Source organism: Aethina tumida, chromosome 1 (assembly GCF_024364675.1).
Source record: "Aethina tumida isolate Nest 87 chromosome 1, icAetTumi1.1, whole genome shotgun sequence".
In the NCBI taxonomy this organism is placed as follows: Eukaryota; Metazoa; Arthropoda; class Insecta; order Coleoptera; family Nitidulidae; genus Aethina; species Aethina tumida.
The window spans coordinates 55,070,570-55,088,856 of NC_065435.1; the positions used below are offsets into that span (position 1 = coordinate 55,070,570).

General features: G+C 31.1%; 1 protein-coding gene across 11 annotated transcripts in view; it reads right to left on the reverse strand.

Annotated features, from left to right (window-relative positions):
- LOC109603010 (RNA-binding protein Pasilla) overlaps positions 1-18,287 on the reverse strand; it is a 107,983-nt gene that overhangs the window by 55,274 nt on the left and 34,422 nt on the right. For 8 of the 11 annotated variants that reach the window (XR_007547070.1, XM_049961665.1, XM_049961668.1 and 5 more), the window contains one exon: positions 4,463-4,513. The exons of 1 other annotated variant lie outside the window; for it this stretch is intronic. Coding sequence is in view for 9 of the 10 variants with exons in the window: in XM_049961665.1 (XP_049817622.1) it covers positions 4,463-4,513 (51 nt within the window). In the remaining variant the exon portion in view is untranslated. The remainder of the gene's footprint in view (positions 1-4,462; positions 4,514-18,287) is intronic. 2 more of the 11 variants (XM_049961666.1, XM_049961672.1) reach the window with 1 other exon arrangement.

An 18,287-nucleotide genomic window follows, 5' to 3' on the forward strand; every position in this document is an offset into this window, starting at 1 on the left:
GTGTCGGCTATTTACATAATGGAATTAGAAGAGATTTTTCGGCAAATCTTTTTACTTCGTTACAATTTATTTACGTGCGAACAGATGTTTATTTGAGTCGTGTCTCTCTTTCGGAAATGGACCAATTTAGCACAAAATTCTCTCTTCGTGGAGAAAAATTGACTATTAATGTCTTGATGACACGAAATTTAATCTAAGGTTTGCGAATATCTACATAAATGTGTTGGTAATTTATTTTAGTCAAATGAAGTTCTAAAAAGAGAGTGAAAGTATAATAAAGCAGTACAAAAATAATTATTGTAGTATTAATTAACACCAGATTATTTTTTTAAATTTAAATTGAACTGATGGATAACTTTTTTATTTGTATCTGGGTTTTAATTAAGATTGATTGATTGAATGATATTAAAATAGATGTTTATTGTTTTTCTATTATTGTTGTACTAATAAAAAATATTAAAAACCTACGTATTTTATTTTGTTGCTTAACTTTTGACTTTGAGTATTATACACTAAATCAAGGTATTTTATAATACACAGTTCTCAAGTTTTTAATTTCATGTACTAATTTAAATATACAATAATATTTAGAATTTTTTTTTCAAAATAAATTTGTTGCTTTATTTGCGACTGGTGTATTATTAAGACTATCTGATATTTTTGACATTTTTCTCAATGACTTGATAGATTTAAATTAATAAATCAAGTGCAACTATAAATGAAGACAAATAAAGAGAATTTAAGCACATTTAAAAATAACAAGTTCAAAGTAGTAGTAGGTTGAAACTATATATACTATATATATACCTATAGGTCAAAAATAATGATACATAAACTTTTAATCAGTTGAGTTTGCTTGTTAGTGAACTAAATTAAACTAGAAACAATTTTCCTTGTTTGTCCTCAATACAGATTGACCTGATGTATTTTAATAATAATAAGTGGAAGCTAAAATTATAATTAGATGAAATTATATGTTCCAAATATGTCTTTCTCTTTCACTTAAATGTATCTATTTTTTGTTAAAATGTACAATACATATGGATGGATGTGTTATGGATTAATTTACAAAAATAGTTGCTCATCTGAATAATAAAAAAAATATATTCAATTTTTTATTTCTATTTGCCATCACATCCCTTTAACTGGTTGAAAATTCCGCCTAATATTCAAATTTTTAAAAATTAATATTGTTGTGGATATAAATGCCATTGAAATGGTAATTTAAAAAGTATAATTCAATCAAAAATTTATATTTTGAATGTCCGTAAAACATGCATATGTATGTACACTTTATATATCATTTAAATATTTGGAAATTTAGAAACGCTATTTAATACATATCCACGGATGCATCTGCAGATCTATATCTAAAAGGTGAAAACAGAGTTTGACCTGAATTAAAAAAAAAGGAAAAAGAAAAATCACCGAAGACTGATCGAATGAAATGTGTGCACAGGGTCAACGACTTAAACATTTCCCTGAATTAATGATTTTCCCTATTTTCTTAGACACTGTTTCCAGGGCCCGGTGCCGTTCCGACAGCCGGCGGGACGCACCCGCCCCCCATCCATGTTTCGTTACAATGCGGAAAAGCCGAAACCGGACCGGACCGAAATAGGACCGGGATTTGGCCAAAGCCCTTCGGGAACGCCATACTCGTACGCAAAACTTTATTTTTTTTGTCACTATGGAATTTTAGACGCGCGTATATTCAATTCGGCTCGTCCCATTAAAATATTGGATTTTGCGAAGGCGGTTCGTATGTTTTCATAACAGATTCCGGTCGAATGGGATTTTTCAAAATTGTATAAGGGTTGACTGCAGATATTGGATTTTTTGCGGCCTTTACTCTTTTATAACCTTATTACCATGATAACATAAAGCACAATAAAAGTGGGGAGATTTTTCAAAACAACTTTATTGCGTACGACTCTTTCTTTGTTCGGTGTTTAATAACGCCGTTAAACTGGCTCAGATTCCAATACTCAGTCCACCGGCGTTTCTAATAAAATTACATTTGCGGGTGAGTGGCAATAACGGCAATCCGGATCGGTTTGTTTATCAACCCGTACTTTATGTAATAAATCAAAAATTAATTGAAAAATTCATATATAAGATGCCCATCCCGCTCCTCTATAATCCCCATCCTTTACGTGGTCAATAAGTCAACATTCCTGGCTACAAAGTCATTGCATGCATGAAGCGGCATCAAAGCACCGCCACTTTGTGACAAGACTCCGTTCCGGTTCGTCCGGGGAAAATGTCAAGCATCCCGGATGCTCTCACAAGACGACTTTTGTTTTCTAATGACTGAAATATGCTGAGACGGCAATCGCTTGCTACTACACGTCCTGAAAGACAGTCCTCTGTGAAAAGGTCAAAAATCCTTTGCAGTTGCAGTTTTACGAACTATTCTTATTCAAGAGGAACGTGTCGGAGAAGTGCGAGTTTTGCGAGGTTTTCACATGGAGGGTCTCACTTATCACGTATTCATGAGAATACTTGGACAAGTTCCCAGTTTCTACTAGGGACAATCCCGTAATTAATACATACAATTTTATTTCAGTGTTCCAACAAATTTGCCAATGCACGATTTATCAAAACTATGATCTGTTTAAAATGCACATTTCTCGGTTTTTAAAACCTCAAAATGCTTTGCCGTGATTAAAACGGAACGGAAATACGTATTTTTAATTGATCCATATGCACACAAAAGGGCCTTTGACGCCGCAAAATTTTATTTCCTAACTCGCATTCTGTTTGTACACCTCCCCGGCAATTTTATTTTTGTCTAGGGTTCACATAAAAGTGCTCGTCAGCGGAATTAAACGCCCAAGTTTGACCCTTTTGTTAATTGCTCTTTGGAAATTCACACCGCCTCCTCTAATTCCCGGAATTCGAGGCGAATCATTATCCGTGATCGGTGCAGATTCGCAAATGGGAAATCAACGTTGGCAAAGAGGTCTTCCATTTTTAAATCCGATTTTTGACAATTAATCCTTTATCCATTTCAAAGCTTGCGATTAATCCATCAGCGAATCAATATATCAGGAGAGGTCGTAGTCTGGCAACAAATATTAAATAATAAATATTAAACAATAAGAAACACTTGTGGGAACATTATGTGACTTGATGGACCGGGTCGTAAAGCTTAGCGGTAAGACCGCAACGAATCCCGGAACACGCCGTAAAGTTTACATGGCCGGGGGCATTTTAAAATTGAGTCGAAACGTTCAATTCTAAAGGTGTCTTAAATCTATACTCATAAATATTTACCGGTACAAACTTTTTACAGTCCAAACGCAAGAAATTCCAAACGAATCGAATGAGTTTTAAATGTGACTTGTTACGGCTTGAAATCTTCTTTCAGTGGTTACGATCGACGTGTTTTGGAGACTCATTCCATACTCGAGATTGTTTGCATAAGCTTTTAGTCAATCAATCTTCTTGAGGAATTGCGAACTTTGTAAAATTTAAGGTTTAGGGTTTTATTTATTTATTTTCATATTAAAATTTTGTACCATGCAGAATTTCAGGGGTTGTCAATTCATAGGTTAATAGTCTAGGTAGATTTTAGTCAATAATTACTCATAGTACTTAGATAAACATGTGATATGTTGAAAAGTAATTTACGTTGTTTGCTCTATTGTTTCATATCTATCAACAATCTTGATTTTTTCGCCTGTTTCCATTGACATACACTGATCCAAATTTTATGAAACTATGTCAGCACAATTGTGCCAATTCGATAATTTCAAATGTGCGCCTATGTAAATTTTAATTGAATTTTCCGTCGGCTACGAAGTGAAATTTTATGGCGCAACGATAATCGCTCGTTAAACGTCAAAGCCAAAACAGAAGACACACGTGGAATAGTCAAAGCAATGTTTGTAATTATTGGCAAAGCAGTGCTTTTAATTGGGATGCGATGCTGGGAACTGGGACTCATTAGCTGAATCGCGTTTAAATCGGATTTTAGAAGCGGTTAATACAGTCGAATTTCTCCGTACAACGTTACAGGGAGCAGCAAAAGGGGTTATTGATTGATGAGTGATCAATCAAAATTAGAACTGGGATTAAGTACCTCACAGAACGTAAATGGAATGTTGCCATTCTCATATTTCTTCGACACATCTGTAAAATCTAAGATGACGTTTTCATTCAATCCTCAATCAAAGCACACATCTTGTCCGAGCTAGCATTCACATTCACGAAAGGCCACGACTCGAAATGTTCGTACAATTATGAAGAACACTCATCCCGAAAACAGACATGAACCACATAATTGTGAAATAGCGATCCCCCGTTTCAGAAGTCTGGGGGGCGAGATCTACGGTGTAAATGTCTACCTGTTATAGCATGCACGCGCCCCTCGTTTCGAGCGTCGTCCTCAAGCAAATGCATTCAATTAAATAACTGATTAAAAGAAAAAATAAAATAAAATCATCCAAATATTCACCTGCCATACCATTGCCTTCATGTCCCTCATTTCCCTCATCCGAACCTCCATCTGAAATTAAATTAACATTTTTTTATTTACTGGCACACAAACGGACAACTAGAAGAAATTTTGTTGTTGTTGTTGTTGTTGTTTTTTGGGAGCTTTCGGGAGAGGATTAAAAAACGCACACAGAAAACTGGACGGCGCGCACAATGGCCGATTGAATTTCGGATCGATCGAACATTCATCAGCAAGTCAAGCACCGCATACAGAAAATAAAGTGTTATTTTGGGGGGACCGCACAAATAATTGAAACATCAATGGGGGTAAGTGCCCTGTGTGGCATTGCCGGAACGGTGTGTATCCCGACATCGGAAGTGAAATTCTGAAGCACTTACTCTCAATTGACATTCGCACACTTCTCAGGAGCTAAATTCGATCTATCTAAGCAGTTTTGTCATACCTGGGTAGCTATTCAACTAGAAATTAGAGATAAAATGGTTAGTGGAACGTCTCTGTTACATAATAATTAAAAAAGAGAACGATGATAATGATGATGATGATGCACATTAATTATTCAATAACACTAACGGTCACATTGATAAATGAAGAAGACGCTTATTGCAGCCATAAAATTTTATGACAGCGGTAAGGTTATAATTCATAACTGGTATAATCGTGCGAAATGTGAATGTGACCTTTCTAACAGGTTTCAAAAATTGAAATGCAAAAATATATGCAAAGTCAATGTTTCTTAAATGAATATTGGTAACTTTTTGCATCGTCGTTAAAATAATAATTTTGAAATATAAATCTTGTTATACGATCTAACCCAACTGGATATCCCGTTACGTAATTGATGTCACTTTAGAATTCCGTATAAAATATTCATATGAAACAGATGCAGATTAAATTAAAGTTTTATAGTTGAGTACAATTTTCAGTCAATTCAGTGTATTACCATAAATTTGTTGTGTACGTAATTTTTTTCAAACGGAAAATGTACAAACACCAAAATTCTGGGTTATTTAAGAATTAAAATAATTGTTTATTTATATTTGTTATTAGATCCGAAACCGGATCTAAAATTAATGAGCAACAAAAGTAAAGATTTTTATTTATAATAAGGCTAAAACTAAAAACAAAACACCTCTAAAAACAACAATAAAATTGAAAAATAATATGTGAAACGGTGGAGAAAAATTTTCCCCTATTGTTTGTCGTCAAGCAATTAAGCTTTTTTTAATGTCCCCTATAAACAATTGATGCAGGTGGAAATAGGAAATTATCTTTATTTGTTCCACTAGTCAAATGGATTTTCATCTCCTCTTTTTATAGATCCGGTTTTAAATATAATTTCACTTCTTTATCAAAAGTTTTATGGTCTATTTCTAGAAGCATATGGATAACGTGATCATTTATATTTTTCGTTAGACCCGGACATTTTTAAGAAAACAAAAACTAATTGTTGGTTTAGCAGCTCTTTATTTACTAATAATAAGGAAGTAAATGAATTTATTTAATATAACATCTCTAGGCCCGCTCGTACCTAACTGCGCGTTGTCGCCCTCGCTATTTTCAAATTTAAAATACTTATAGCATGCATTCATTTAGCCTAAAGCTAAAGTGGGGCATTTTTGCTCTTACTGAGGACAGCGGGACAGACAGTGTGAAAACGGGATTATGGACTCATATGGACCATATGGACTCACATTGTTCCTTTTTTGGTGAAGGCGCCACTTAACCGAAGTATTTCGTTAGAATTATCCCTATTGTTAGTTATATAATTTTCGAAACTCTGTCAATATAAGCCTTATTATATTCTTCAAAATATACAAATTTGTCTCTATCGGGGAATTACCCAAGTATAAAATAAAAATATAATAAACGGCAATTATTTAACTATTAGACAGATGAAATATGAACTTAAAATAGGTATGTATATATTTTTATGTTTTATACTGACTCCGGATCCACTTCAGACTCCGGTGTCCGTGCAACAATGTTGTCATTGGTCCCAGTATTTGATATTTCCCAAAATATTAGTAGTAACTATACATTTATTATTATATTATTATATTTTAGGATGTCAACCTTTAAAAGATCTTTTTAATTATCAAGTTTTTGAAGAAAAACTTGATGAATGAAAAAAATAATTTAAAGCATTAAGTCAAAGTTAATTTAAACTAATTGAATTTTAAAGGCTATTAATAGAAATTGAATGAAATAATCATTTGGCAACATTAAAATATTAATATTGATGACTTAATGACTCGAGGATGATGCAATTCAGACGGTTTTTTATCGATTTTAAGTATGTATGTCACAACTTATTTATTATTGAGATGATTCGCGATGAAATAGACTTCCTTAGATAAACAAATAAATATTGCACGAAGATGAAACTGATTGTCGTGAAGTAGTTTTTTTTCGTAAATATGGAACATTGATAAAGTTTGACGCTTGATTAACCGTGTTTACAAATAACTTGCAGTTTTATTTTGAGCTGTTGCTAGCTGTTAACCTTGAAATGAATGTTAAAAAGCAAATATTGAGTACAAATTTACTCGAGTTGACAACAATTACGTTAATTTAAGTTCATAAATGCAATTCTATTTATATACTTGCAATGAATCTCACACTTTTTAACTTGTGATGTGTCAGTAAACATGTAAACATTAATGTCCTGAAGGAGAAAGTGTTAATGAATAAACGGTAGCTAATATTAAAATCATCAATTATGAATATAGAAATATTTTAGCTCGTTTCTCGGAATCACGGCGCTCGTATGATTTATTTATACAACTCCGTCACCGAATGTCACAAAGCTAATTTAAATAATCGCGTCCCGTTTAATATTAATTATTTAATTCAGTCATTTTTAGTCTCACTCCCGGCTGCCAACTTTCATGTCGCTCCATTTAAAATTTGTACCATAATTCAAAACACTATAATTTTAATATAAAACGCTGCACATGCAATATTTGCAAGATACCTTCAAGACATTCATGTAAGTTAAAATATAAATGACTCATTATAAAGAAACCCACTGGCCTAGACCTAATTACATCGGTCTAGGAGCTCGCTGGAGGCGATGTACTCGATTTATCAGATCGTTGTCAATAGGAACGAGGGGATGTTTCATTGGAAAATAAACATCGGATCACGTGGAAATGTGTCTGGAAATAAAATATGTGGGGCGACGATTTAACTAAAGAAGGACAGTGAAAGTTGTTGGGATGATGAGGGAGTCGGTTTTACAATAGAAACAAATCCCTTTGTTTTGTCCAAAGAAACGCAATAAATATGGGTTATTGCCAGATAAAATTGATAAAATACAACCTGAGAGTGTTGGGGATCTTTGGTAACGTTTATGTATTTTCTTTTCAACGCTTATTTACTTTTATGTTTTTTCCAAACTGGTCAATATTTACATTTGTAAGTCCTCAAGGTGATTTAGCACCTAAATTTAATTCTTATTATTTATACGAACAGATTTACTCAATTTGTAAAGACAAATTTAGATTTTTATTATTTTTAGTTTAATATTGCGGATTATTGAATGTAAGTCTGTAACTTAGAGAAAGAGAGTCATAAAACGAAATGAATTACAGCGGCAATCTAGAAATAATTCGTCGTAAAAATATGGTATTGCATTAGACGATCTCTTTCTCAGTAAGTTTTAAGTGATTTTTGAGTGCTCAACATTCTACAATGTTTCTAATCGAATAAGAAAAGCGAATCTGGAAACACGCTGATTGAATTAAATAAGTCTGTGTTATAATCTCCGTCAAACGTTTCCTGCTACTCAGGAATAACGTCGGAAAAAATAGGCGGCAACATCGCAACCCAGATTCGCGACAGCCAGTTCTTAAAACGTAAACAATAATGGACGAGTTCCTGCTACGTAACAAGCACACGCCTCCCCGTGTACAATCTCGGAGCTATTGTTGTTGTTGTTGTTGTTGCTATTAATAACATTTCAATAAGTCCGCAAATAGAATTGCAACATATCTGGCTGCCATTTATGCTACATTACATTATATTATATGTGTTTGGTTTAAATGATGAATGAATCGATTAGGTCTATTCTTAGTGTGTCCGCAATCCTTTATGTAACGTGCAACTCTTTATCAGGATTGTTAAGATGGGCTGGGGATTTATGTTCGTCGAAGAATTTATCGCTGAAGTAAACTGTTTAGTCAGTCGGTTTGCTAAAGGACACGACCTTAATTGAAAACCATCAACCAATTCCCCATGTCATTGAGTTACCGAGATGTTTTAATAATGTCAATCCGCAATCCAGATGTCTTCCACAAATCAATTAACGCCCACCACAATAGCAGGATGTCATTCCGGAGTGATACTGCTTTGCATAGATTCAAAGTATTTCAAATTGTGGTCGTTGCTGTGTCGGGAGGATTGAGATAACTGAATTTGTTTGTTTGAACTGCAAATTCTCCCGTCAATAATTGCAATTATCGTTCGAAGGGCTGCAACGAATTTAATAGTAATTGACGTGCCCGATCGACGATGCGACGGAAGGACTTCCAAAGCTAAAAATTTAATGAATTTAAAAAGCAAAAAATTAAAATGAAAACGTAACGAAATACTTTGCACGTTTTGAATAGAGTGCAATTTAAAACACGTTACATTCAAGAGGCGAGGCGTAGCATAGGCTCGAGTCTCGCGATTCATCTTTTGACGACGGCGAGACCTTGGAAGCGTCTCCTTAACATCCTGATAAACGGGAGTGATTGCCATATTGTTCAGCCATCTGAATGAGCTTCCTCCCGACTTACACCTTCCTGCATCCAACATCTGATCGATCTGCTTTTCACTTTTCTCCTCTGAACCCGATTGCCGCCGCGGTCCGGCCGACGTGGTCCAAGAACCAAGCGAAAACGAGACCGACAGCCTAGACCTACTGACTCGGAGCGCGATCGTTACGACAACGCCGCATTCAGCGACGTTCCGTATCGGTTTCTATGGATCCTATTCGCGACTGTCCCCTCTCGGCAGACACAATGTATATACCGGTTCCTGCCGCACAATCTCGTTTCTCGTTCTTGATTTTGTCGGTTTGTTCGGTATTAGCATTTCGTGTAAGTACACCGGTCGCAAAGGGGATTTTCCACGAATCTTTGTGCAATTGATTTTGCACGATTATAGTTGGAACATGTTATTGTTATTGGTTCTTGGTACGGCATCCGAGGTTCGGAATCGCAATTCAACTGAAATTGCAGATCTATTCAAGGTGACTTCGGCATAAACATCAAATGCACAACAAATTATACGTGAACGTTTGATTAACAGTCGATTTGATTCGAATAATTCTGATATCCCATCTATTTGGGCTGTACGTATTCGAATTACAATAAAGTTTTTGGCACCTTGATTGACTCAGAAGTCAATTTCATTTACATATTACGGTGTGTTATCTCGTTTCACCTTATCTTTTATTAGACAATCCAAATATAGCATAATATTTGATATTGCAAAAGATTAGAGAGTGAAAACTGTCCATGAAGATGTAGTCAAATATTGATAAAATTTCGGGTGTATTTTATTAATAAAAACTAAACAATCATGTTATCTTATATCGTCTTATCACTCATTAGAAATTCCGAATATAGATAAGACCCGGCTGTGAATACAGTTATAAATAAAAACTTATTTTCGAAAGACAATGTAACAATTCTAATAATAATCCAAATTCACTATTTAAAGATTCCTAAAAAGCGCCAATGTTAATTTTATCGCAGCATTTGAATAATATATTTACGATATATAACGACCCCGATAACTTAATATGGTGATATTTTTTTTAACTTGGGTGAATTGAAATTTCTCGTGTTTAGAACTTATCGTCGCGGTGGAGTCGAACTAAAGGTCAAAGCAGGAATTTGAATATAATCGTAATGCACTCTTCAAGTGAAAGTAAAACACATAACGGCTTAAGCAACGACGATAATATCAAACAATGTGTGAATTTATTAACTTTTTTTTATTTAACTGTTAAAAAAAGGTATTTGATTGTTTAATTCAGACTTGTGAAAACTATTTTTTATCGATTTACTTGTGAAAGTAAGCAGTAAAGATGGGCAAATTAATTAATTTGCAACATAAGTCTTTTATACGATTTTTATTGTAATATATACAAAACAATAATTATTTTCTAATATGTGAAAGTAAAAAGTACTTAATAAAGTATTGTCAATTCGAATTTTCTATTATTAAAAGAGTTAAAACAATTTTTAAGGTAGGGTTAAAAATTTATCATAATTAAAGGTTTGTTTGATTGTTTAATTTTCTGCAGTTACAAGACGTAATAATAAAAGTGCTTAATAACCGTAACTAAATGTAATATGGAACATTTTTAGTGAAAGAGAAATAACTATTTTATATCTGGTTTATCACTATTTTTATTGTAAACATAAATCTCTTCTTTTATTTTATCTATTAATTAAATTTTCTCTAATGCATAAATTTGTATTTTTTTAATTAATTTTTATTTCTAAAATTAACATTTTTCTTTATGAAAATTATCATAAATATAACAAAAATTAATACAAATGTTAACAAGTTCTACCTTGTTCAAAGTAGTTTGTGTAGAATACCAATAAAATTATGTTAATTTTTTTATTAATTTATTTTTCTTATATATAACAATTCTATTATAGCAAAACTCACATTTTTTTTTATTTTGTCTATTAATTAAATTTTCTTTACATATGTATAAATCTGTAATTTATTATTTAAGTTAAAAGTTTTCTTTACAAAGTATCATTTGATCATTAATCATTTACAACAAAGTTCTACTTGTTACATTTTTAAAACTATAATAGTTTGTGTAAAATATTAGTAAAATAGAATTAGCATTTTCATTGTGAATAGTAATTCTAGTAAATCATCCCATATTTATATATTAATTAATTTTTTAGTTTCCTGATCTTTATTAACAAAAATAACATTTTTTTTTTCTCAAAATATTATTTAATAAATACATTTACAACAAATCAGTATAAACAGACAAAGTTCTGCGTTGTTATATTGTTAAAAATAGTTTGTATAAAACTGTTTATTAATATTTTTCATTGTGAACTTTGATAAATCTCCCATTTTTTATTAATTAAATTTTGATTCTTCACTTATGTATAAATCTATAAATTTTAAATTAATATTTATTAATAAACACTTTTTTTCGCAAAAATCATTTTTAACAAATCAGTATAAACCAATAAAATTATATTTTATATTTTTTATAGTGAATAATAATTTCGGTAAATCTCCTATTTTTTATTTAATCCAATTAAATATTGAGCCTCCATCTATGTATAATTCTGTAGTTTTTAAATTAATATTTATTAATAAAGTTAACACTTTTTTTCACAAAAATCATTTTCAACAAATCTGTATAAACATTACACCACATCTACGTTGTTAAATTGTTAAAAATAGTTTGTGTTAAACATCAATAAAATGGTAATTTTTTTGTTGTGAATAATAATTTTGGTAAATCGCCCATTATTATTTATTTACTTATTAAATTTTGAGCCTCTTCTTATGTATAAATCTGTAGTTTTTAAATTAATCTTTATTTATAAGGTTGACATTTTCATTTATAAGAATTGTTATATAACACATTCACATCAATATAAATATTACATAAAATAAACATTGTTACATTGTTAAAAATAGTTTGTGTAAAATACTAATAAAATGGTATTAAAATTTTTAAATGCATGTTTTAAGATTGTTTTCCGAGGTTTATTACATTTAAAATTGCTATTAAACTGGGGTATTATTTTTAATATCCCATTTGAACATTAGTATATTTTGTAACACCAATGATACGTGCCACATCTGGAATATGGCAACAGTAATATTTATAAAGGTGACATCTAAAATACAGCATCAAGAACAACTCGAATGATACGATTTCAAAACGAATGACTCGATTAATGCAATATGATTACTTTCGTTTGAACGTACGGAGCCATTAAGTAAATTCATCTCGAGTGAAAGTACTCATACAAAGGATGCACAACGCCACGTAATCGTCACGTCTGCATAACAAATCTGTTAAATCGCCACATTTTTTTCTCTTCAAACACCTGATTAATTAACGTAATGGATTGTCTGTTGCTACGAGGTGGAGAATTTTTATGGAAATGAGCCGGACCGGTTATCGAATGTTGGAAACGATGATTTAAATTACTGGAATGTATTCTCGTCTTGCATTTTTTTTTCCTCCTTTTCTTGTTTTATAAAATTGCCGTAACATATGAGATAATCGCGTTTCAAGGTGTCGCCCGTCCAAGGTTTCCGTCGATGGGACGAAAAATTTTCGAACAATAGGTAATAACGACGACAACGATTGAACGTCTTGTGTGTTTTGTGCAAGTCGCCACGACATTTACGAATTACCCCCACACCTCGGGCGATCCCACGCCAATTACATACACGTCTGGGCCCATCTTCGAATTGTTCCAGCACGGTGAAAGTGTCGCATTTAGGGAAAAATGACCATTAGAAAACGCGCGTGGCGGACTCGCACCGTTGCGCAATCGTGTTTGCGTTTCATTTCACTTATTAATATTTTATTTGACACCGTTTCGTACGACGTTTAGACGACCGTGACTTTTACCGGCACCGCCGTGACTTAGTGTCGAATTCCACGGAACGACACCATTGTCCGTTGTTGCATAGTGGCCCAATCACCAAATTCGTCGAAACATCCGACCAGATTCGAATCCCGATGGTTTGGTTGTTTTCCTTTTGGTTTTTAATCGAGTCAAATTAAGTGATGACAGTCGTTCGTCGTCGCTAATCAACACAATCGCATGATGGAACTTACCATTATGATCGAATGACCGGAAAAGGATGTTTTGGAGACTGGGAGAAGCATGAGTGAATGTGTCTTACCTGCAAAAACGTAAATTATTAATTATACGTAACATCGAAGTAGTAAAGTTACATAATAAAATTAAATTGTCGTTTGTCTCTCTTCCTTGTTCCAATCAGCATCATTAACATCCAAACTAATTAACGAACGCGCATTTAAACTGCGAGTGGGCTAATGTTTATTGTTTATTGTCGACCTCACATGAGTGTTGTCGGAATCAATCATCTTTTTTTCCCTCTCATTTGTGCCTGGCTCAATCGGGGCAATTTTAGAAGTGTAATTTAGATATCAATTGACCTTGGCTCGTGCGCACGAAATCGACTTTTCAGCTTAATTTCCTTCTCAATCAGTCCCCTTTTATCGGAATACTAAATGAAAAACCACTTACTGAAGAACTTGTTAAATAATTATTTTTTTCTTACTTTACACTCTAGGTTTAGTGAAATCTCATTAAAAGATAAAAAATTGAGACTTCGTTTGTTATTGAATGGCAACTAAAATAGAGATGAAATTTTCATCAATTATACTTTTATTCTCTGACGATTTGCAGCACAGAAAGCCGATTTTAAGATTATTAAATTACAAAAAATGTCTTTCTTTTTAATTTGTTATAATATCTCACTTAAATTTGAATTTAATTTAACTATGTAAAACAATATAAATAAGTTTATGCATTTTGAACATAATTTTATTTATTTAATGTACATTTTACCGGAAAATAATAATAGTTAACTGTTAGTTTAAATACAGTATATGTTAAGCGTGTTCGTGTCTTTTAAAGTTTAAATTTGTTATATATTTTAAGGAAATATATTTTATAATTTGCACTAACTCTTTTAAATTCAATTAACTTCACGTAAACATTTGACCTTTTTTATCACATTTTATTTTTAACTCTAACCATTTATTTTTATAGAGAAATATTTTAGTTAAAATAACTGTTATAATATAATTTGTGTTTTTAATACATTTAAATGTTTATGTTACTTCACCAGAAATTTTTCATAATCGACATGTAGATATTACAAAACTGTTTTTTAGTTATCATTAAGTTTCTATTTAAATATATTTATAATTAGTTTCATGAAACACAACAGTGTGTAAACTTACGTTTTTTGCTTTTCAGTTTGAATGTTTTCAAATAATAGAGTAGTAAATGTTGACGATGTATTTAAAATGTTAATGAGACTTAAACTAACTTAAACATGCTTAAATAAATATTTTTATTTGTGTTCTTATTTACATAATCTAAGTGTATCCCATAATTGTATATATTTATTTGGTATTAGTATTTTTATAACTTGAGAAATGTATATCAAAAAAAAGACAATAAGAAAATTCGATAATTCAGACAGTTTTGATTTTTTTTATTCCACGATTTAGTTGATCAGAAGAAATAACCATATTTGATGAATGTGATTTCTAACTCACACGGTTTTTTTATGAAAATAAATAAATAAATAAATATATAAAAATATCTTAATAAACCTTTCTAATTTTTTAATTGTTCAAAAATGATTGAATTATGTAAAAAATATTTTTTTGTACCTTAGCTCAGCTACAGATTTTTTTATGAAATTTTTGACCCTCTTTGAATGATATTTATTCAAAATAAAATATAAATGACTGAATGATTAATGATTAAATGATTAAATTTTTTAACTAAATTATTGAAGGATGTAAAAAATAATTTTTTCTACTCTCATCTTTAATACACACATTTATCGTATATAATTTTAGGGAGATAAGTGACCTTTTAAATACCCATTGATAAGATGTAACTGTGAGCGTTTTAATCATGGCCAGAGATTAATAATATGAATTTAACAGAATTTTTACTCACGGGCTTGAAATTAGTTTCAAATTAGTTGCCAACTGAATGACAGTAACCTTTAATATCTTTGGTATATTGACTTTTCTTTCAGTTATTATTCATTAAAATCGAGTTATATATAAAAAAAAATTCATCTTAAGTGTATAGGGTGTCCCAAATTAATAATTAATAAATATTAAATATCTCGAAATTGACCAGAAATATTTTTATTTTATCATTTAAAGACAATTTAATATGTCAATCATTTTTCTTAGATATTTTAAAGATAAATTAAATTGATTTTAATATTTTTTTGAGGTAAGTAGCTTATTTTACGTAAAAATTACATGTAGACAGCTAATAAAAAATATATATAAAAAATAAGTAAGGGTTACTTTTACACATTTTCAAAATCTGGCAAAAATTTTCTTAGATTGCGTAGAAACGATCACAGTTATCAAAAAATGGTTGTCAGAAATCAGCTTTTGGGACACCCTACGTTAATTTAATAATAAATAAAGACTAAGTATGTACTTTAATCTAATCTAAATTAAATATACGATGTGGATTAGTAGATTAAATTATTTCTGAAGCAAGAAAGGATTCTTTAATTTCAACCACCTTACTAAAAATGGATTGACGTAAAAGTTAACTAAGTTAAACAAAATGCTTACAGTTAGTTCACGTTCATGAAAAAATAATAAATCAAAATGATTATCATGAAAGCAGTAGCATATAATTTTCATTATGTTAGCAGTAAAATTACTACGTTAATAATCATAATCTGTACGTATTTAAATATTTGTATCCTAATACTACCATTTCAACCTAGTTTATTAACTCGGCATTTCATAATTTTAATAAATATACTGTATATGTATAATTTGTTCATTTATTTATTTGACGAAACAGAATAGTAGTTAAAACGTAGATGATGATATAAGTTGCAACAATCAGTAACGGAAAATCGATTTGAGCCGGGGATAACGCGTCATAAACCAAATTTAATAAGCCGCCGTCGTGTAATGAACGCATGCAATATTTAAAATACTTTCCGCTCTCCCGGGCGATAATCTCGGCGTATTTAAAAATAATTAAAATATTCATCGATTTGAAAGCATAAACTACATTCGCAGGCCCAACTCACACACACACACATCTGCTGCATGATATTTAAATATTTACATCGCATGATATAATGATGATTCGCGCTGTTTGTGCATAGATATGTGTGCATTTTGTAATGTCTCATTAAAAAAGTACACACACACACACAGACACACGCAGATATACACTAAAAAAATGTGTCTAAACGGCGCTTTATTTCCTGCCGGCCTCGACACATAATCGTTATATGCAGCAATTTTCGCACACAAAAATTACCAGCAGCAACCCCACGGTAGCGCATTTAACAGCGGCACGACACCCGTACCCGGGACGCAAAATTGCACGGCGTTATTTAATTTTTAATTCGAACGTTAATTCATTTTGTGTGGCCGTTTGTTTTCAAAACGATTAAAATTAATTTGTGTCCGCGCGTCGCCAACGAAATCGATTTCACTTCGTGTACGACGGGGGAAAAATTTTAATTGCGAAATGCATAGACGAAACATGGAACGTCGCAACCGCCCGAACACACGTCGGTCCGATCAATCGACCAATTTAAAGATGCATATTAGATAATCGGCCGACGGCCATTAGCAGTTTATATGCTAATCCCCGGACGGTGTGCCGAGATATTTCGCAACGGGACTGTGAAAACCTTTTATTGAATTGGATTTATTTAAATGCGCACCTCGATCGGCTGGCTATTCATTTTGAAATTTTTAAGTCACGTACAAAGTAAGCTTTGTGGAGAAAATTTGTTTAAATGGTTATTATTATTTTATAAAATGTGTATAGTGTAGTTAATGGCGGTTAATGTTAGCTTTTATAAACGAGCAGGGACACATAAATCAAAAAGCTTTTGTAAGTTTGTAAATTTCGATGATGAAAGACGGAAAGTTTGCGACCTAGTTTGAAACCAACTTTAACTATCTAATTGGGGAATAAATCTATATTAAAAAATGTCCATAATAAAGCATATAGAATCTTGACAATAAGCGTTGAAAAAACGTTCAAAAGTATTAATTTGTTGAAAAAAATTCAAAGCTAATAGCAAAAATATCGAAAAATATACATTTATTATATTATTTTATTTTCTTAATTCTTAATTTGTTAAGAATAGACGAATATGGACACATAAAACCAAAAGCTTTTTTGTAAGTTTGTAAATTTCGATGATGAAAGACGGAAAGTTGGCGACCTACTTTAAAACCAACTTTAACTATCAAATTGAGGAATAAATCTATATTAAAGAATGTCCATAATAAAGTATTCAGAATCTTTATAATAATAGTTGAAAAACCGCTCTAAAGTATCAATTTGTTTAAAAAAAAATTAAAGCTAATATAAAAATTATTGAAAAATATATATTTATATATTATTTTCTTTTCTTAATTATTAATTTGTTAAGTTGTTGTTTGAGTTGTTGTTTAATACTGCTAAAGAAAATTAAAAATTATTTTAAAACATTTTATCTTATGTATTCTAAAAACTGTATTCTTCGGCAGTGCAAAGTTTCTTTAAAATGAGCAAAATAGTAGTTTTAATTATAAGGTGGGGAAGTCTGTAGATTATAATATTTTGTGTCGAAAATCTTAATACCAAAATTTTCAATGTGTTAAAATAAATATTTTACGAACCAATTTGTTATAAGTAGAAACATCTTATTTGATTTGTCAAAAAAATTAACAGCTTTTCACTAAAAAATAAATTTACAATGATTGTTTAGCCTATTGAAACTATTATAAAGTATTATAGTTTTATTTTTTTTTCTATGCATGTTAATTTTTGAAGTAGCCATATATTATCATCGACTCTTAAAATAATCAAAGTTTTAAAAAACGTTATTTCAAATAATTTTACCATTGAAACCTTTGAAAATATTTGAAATTACTAGCATAATTTTGACATTAAGGAATTTTAGTAATTCATCTAAAAAAACATCTAAAAATATCAGTAGATTCAAAGAATCTCAAAACAAATAATTCTTCCAAAATGTACATTTATATTGTATATTA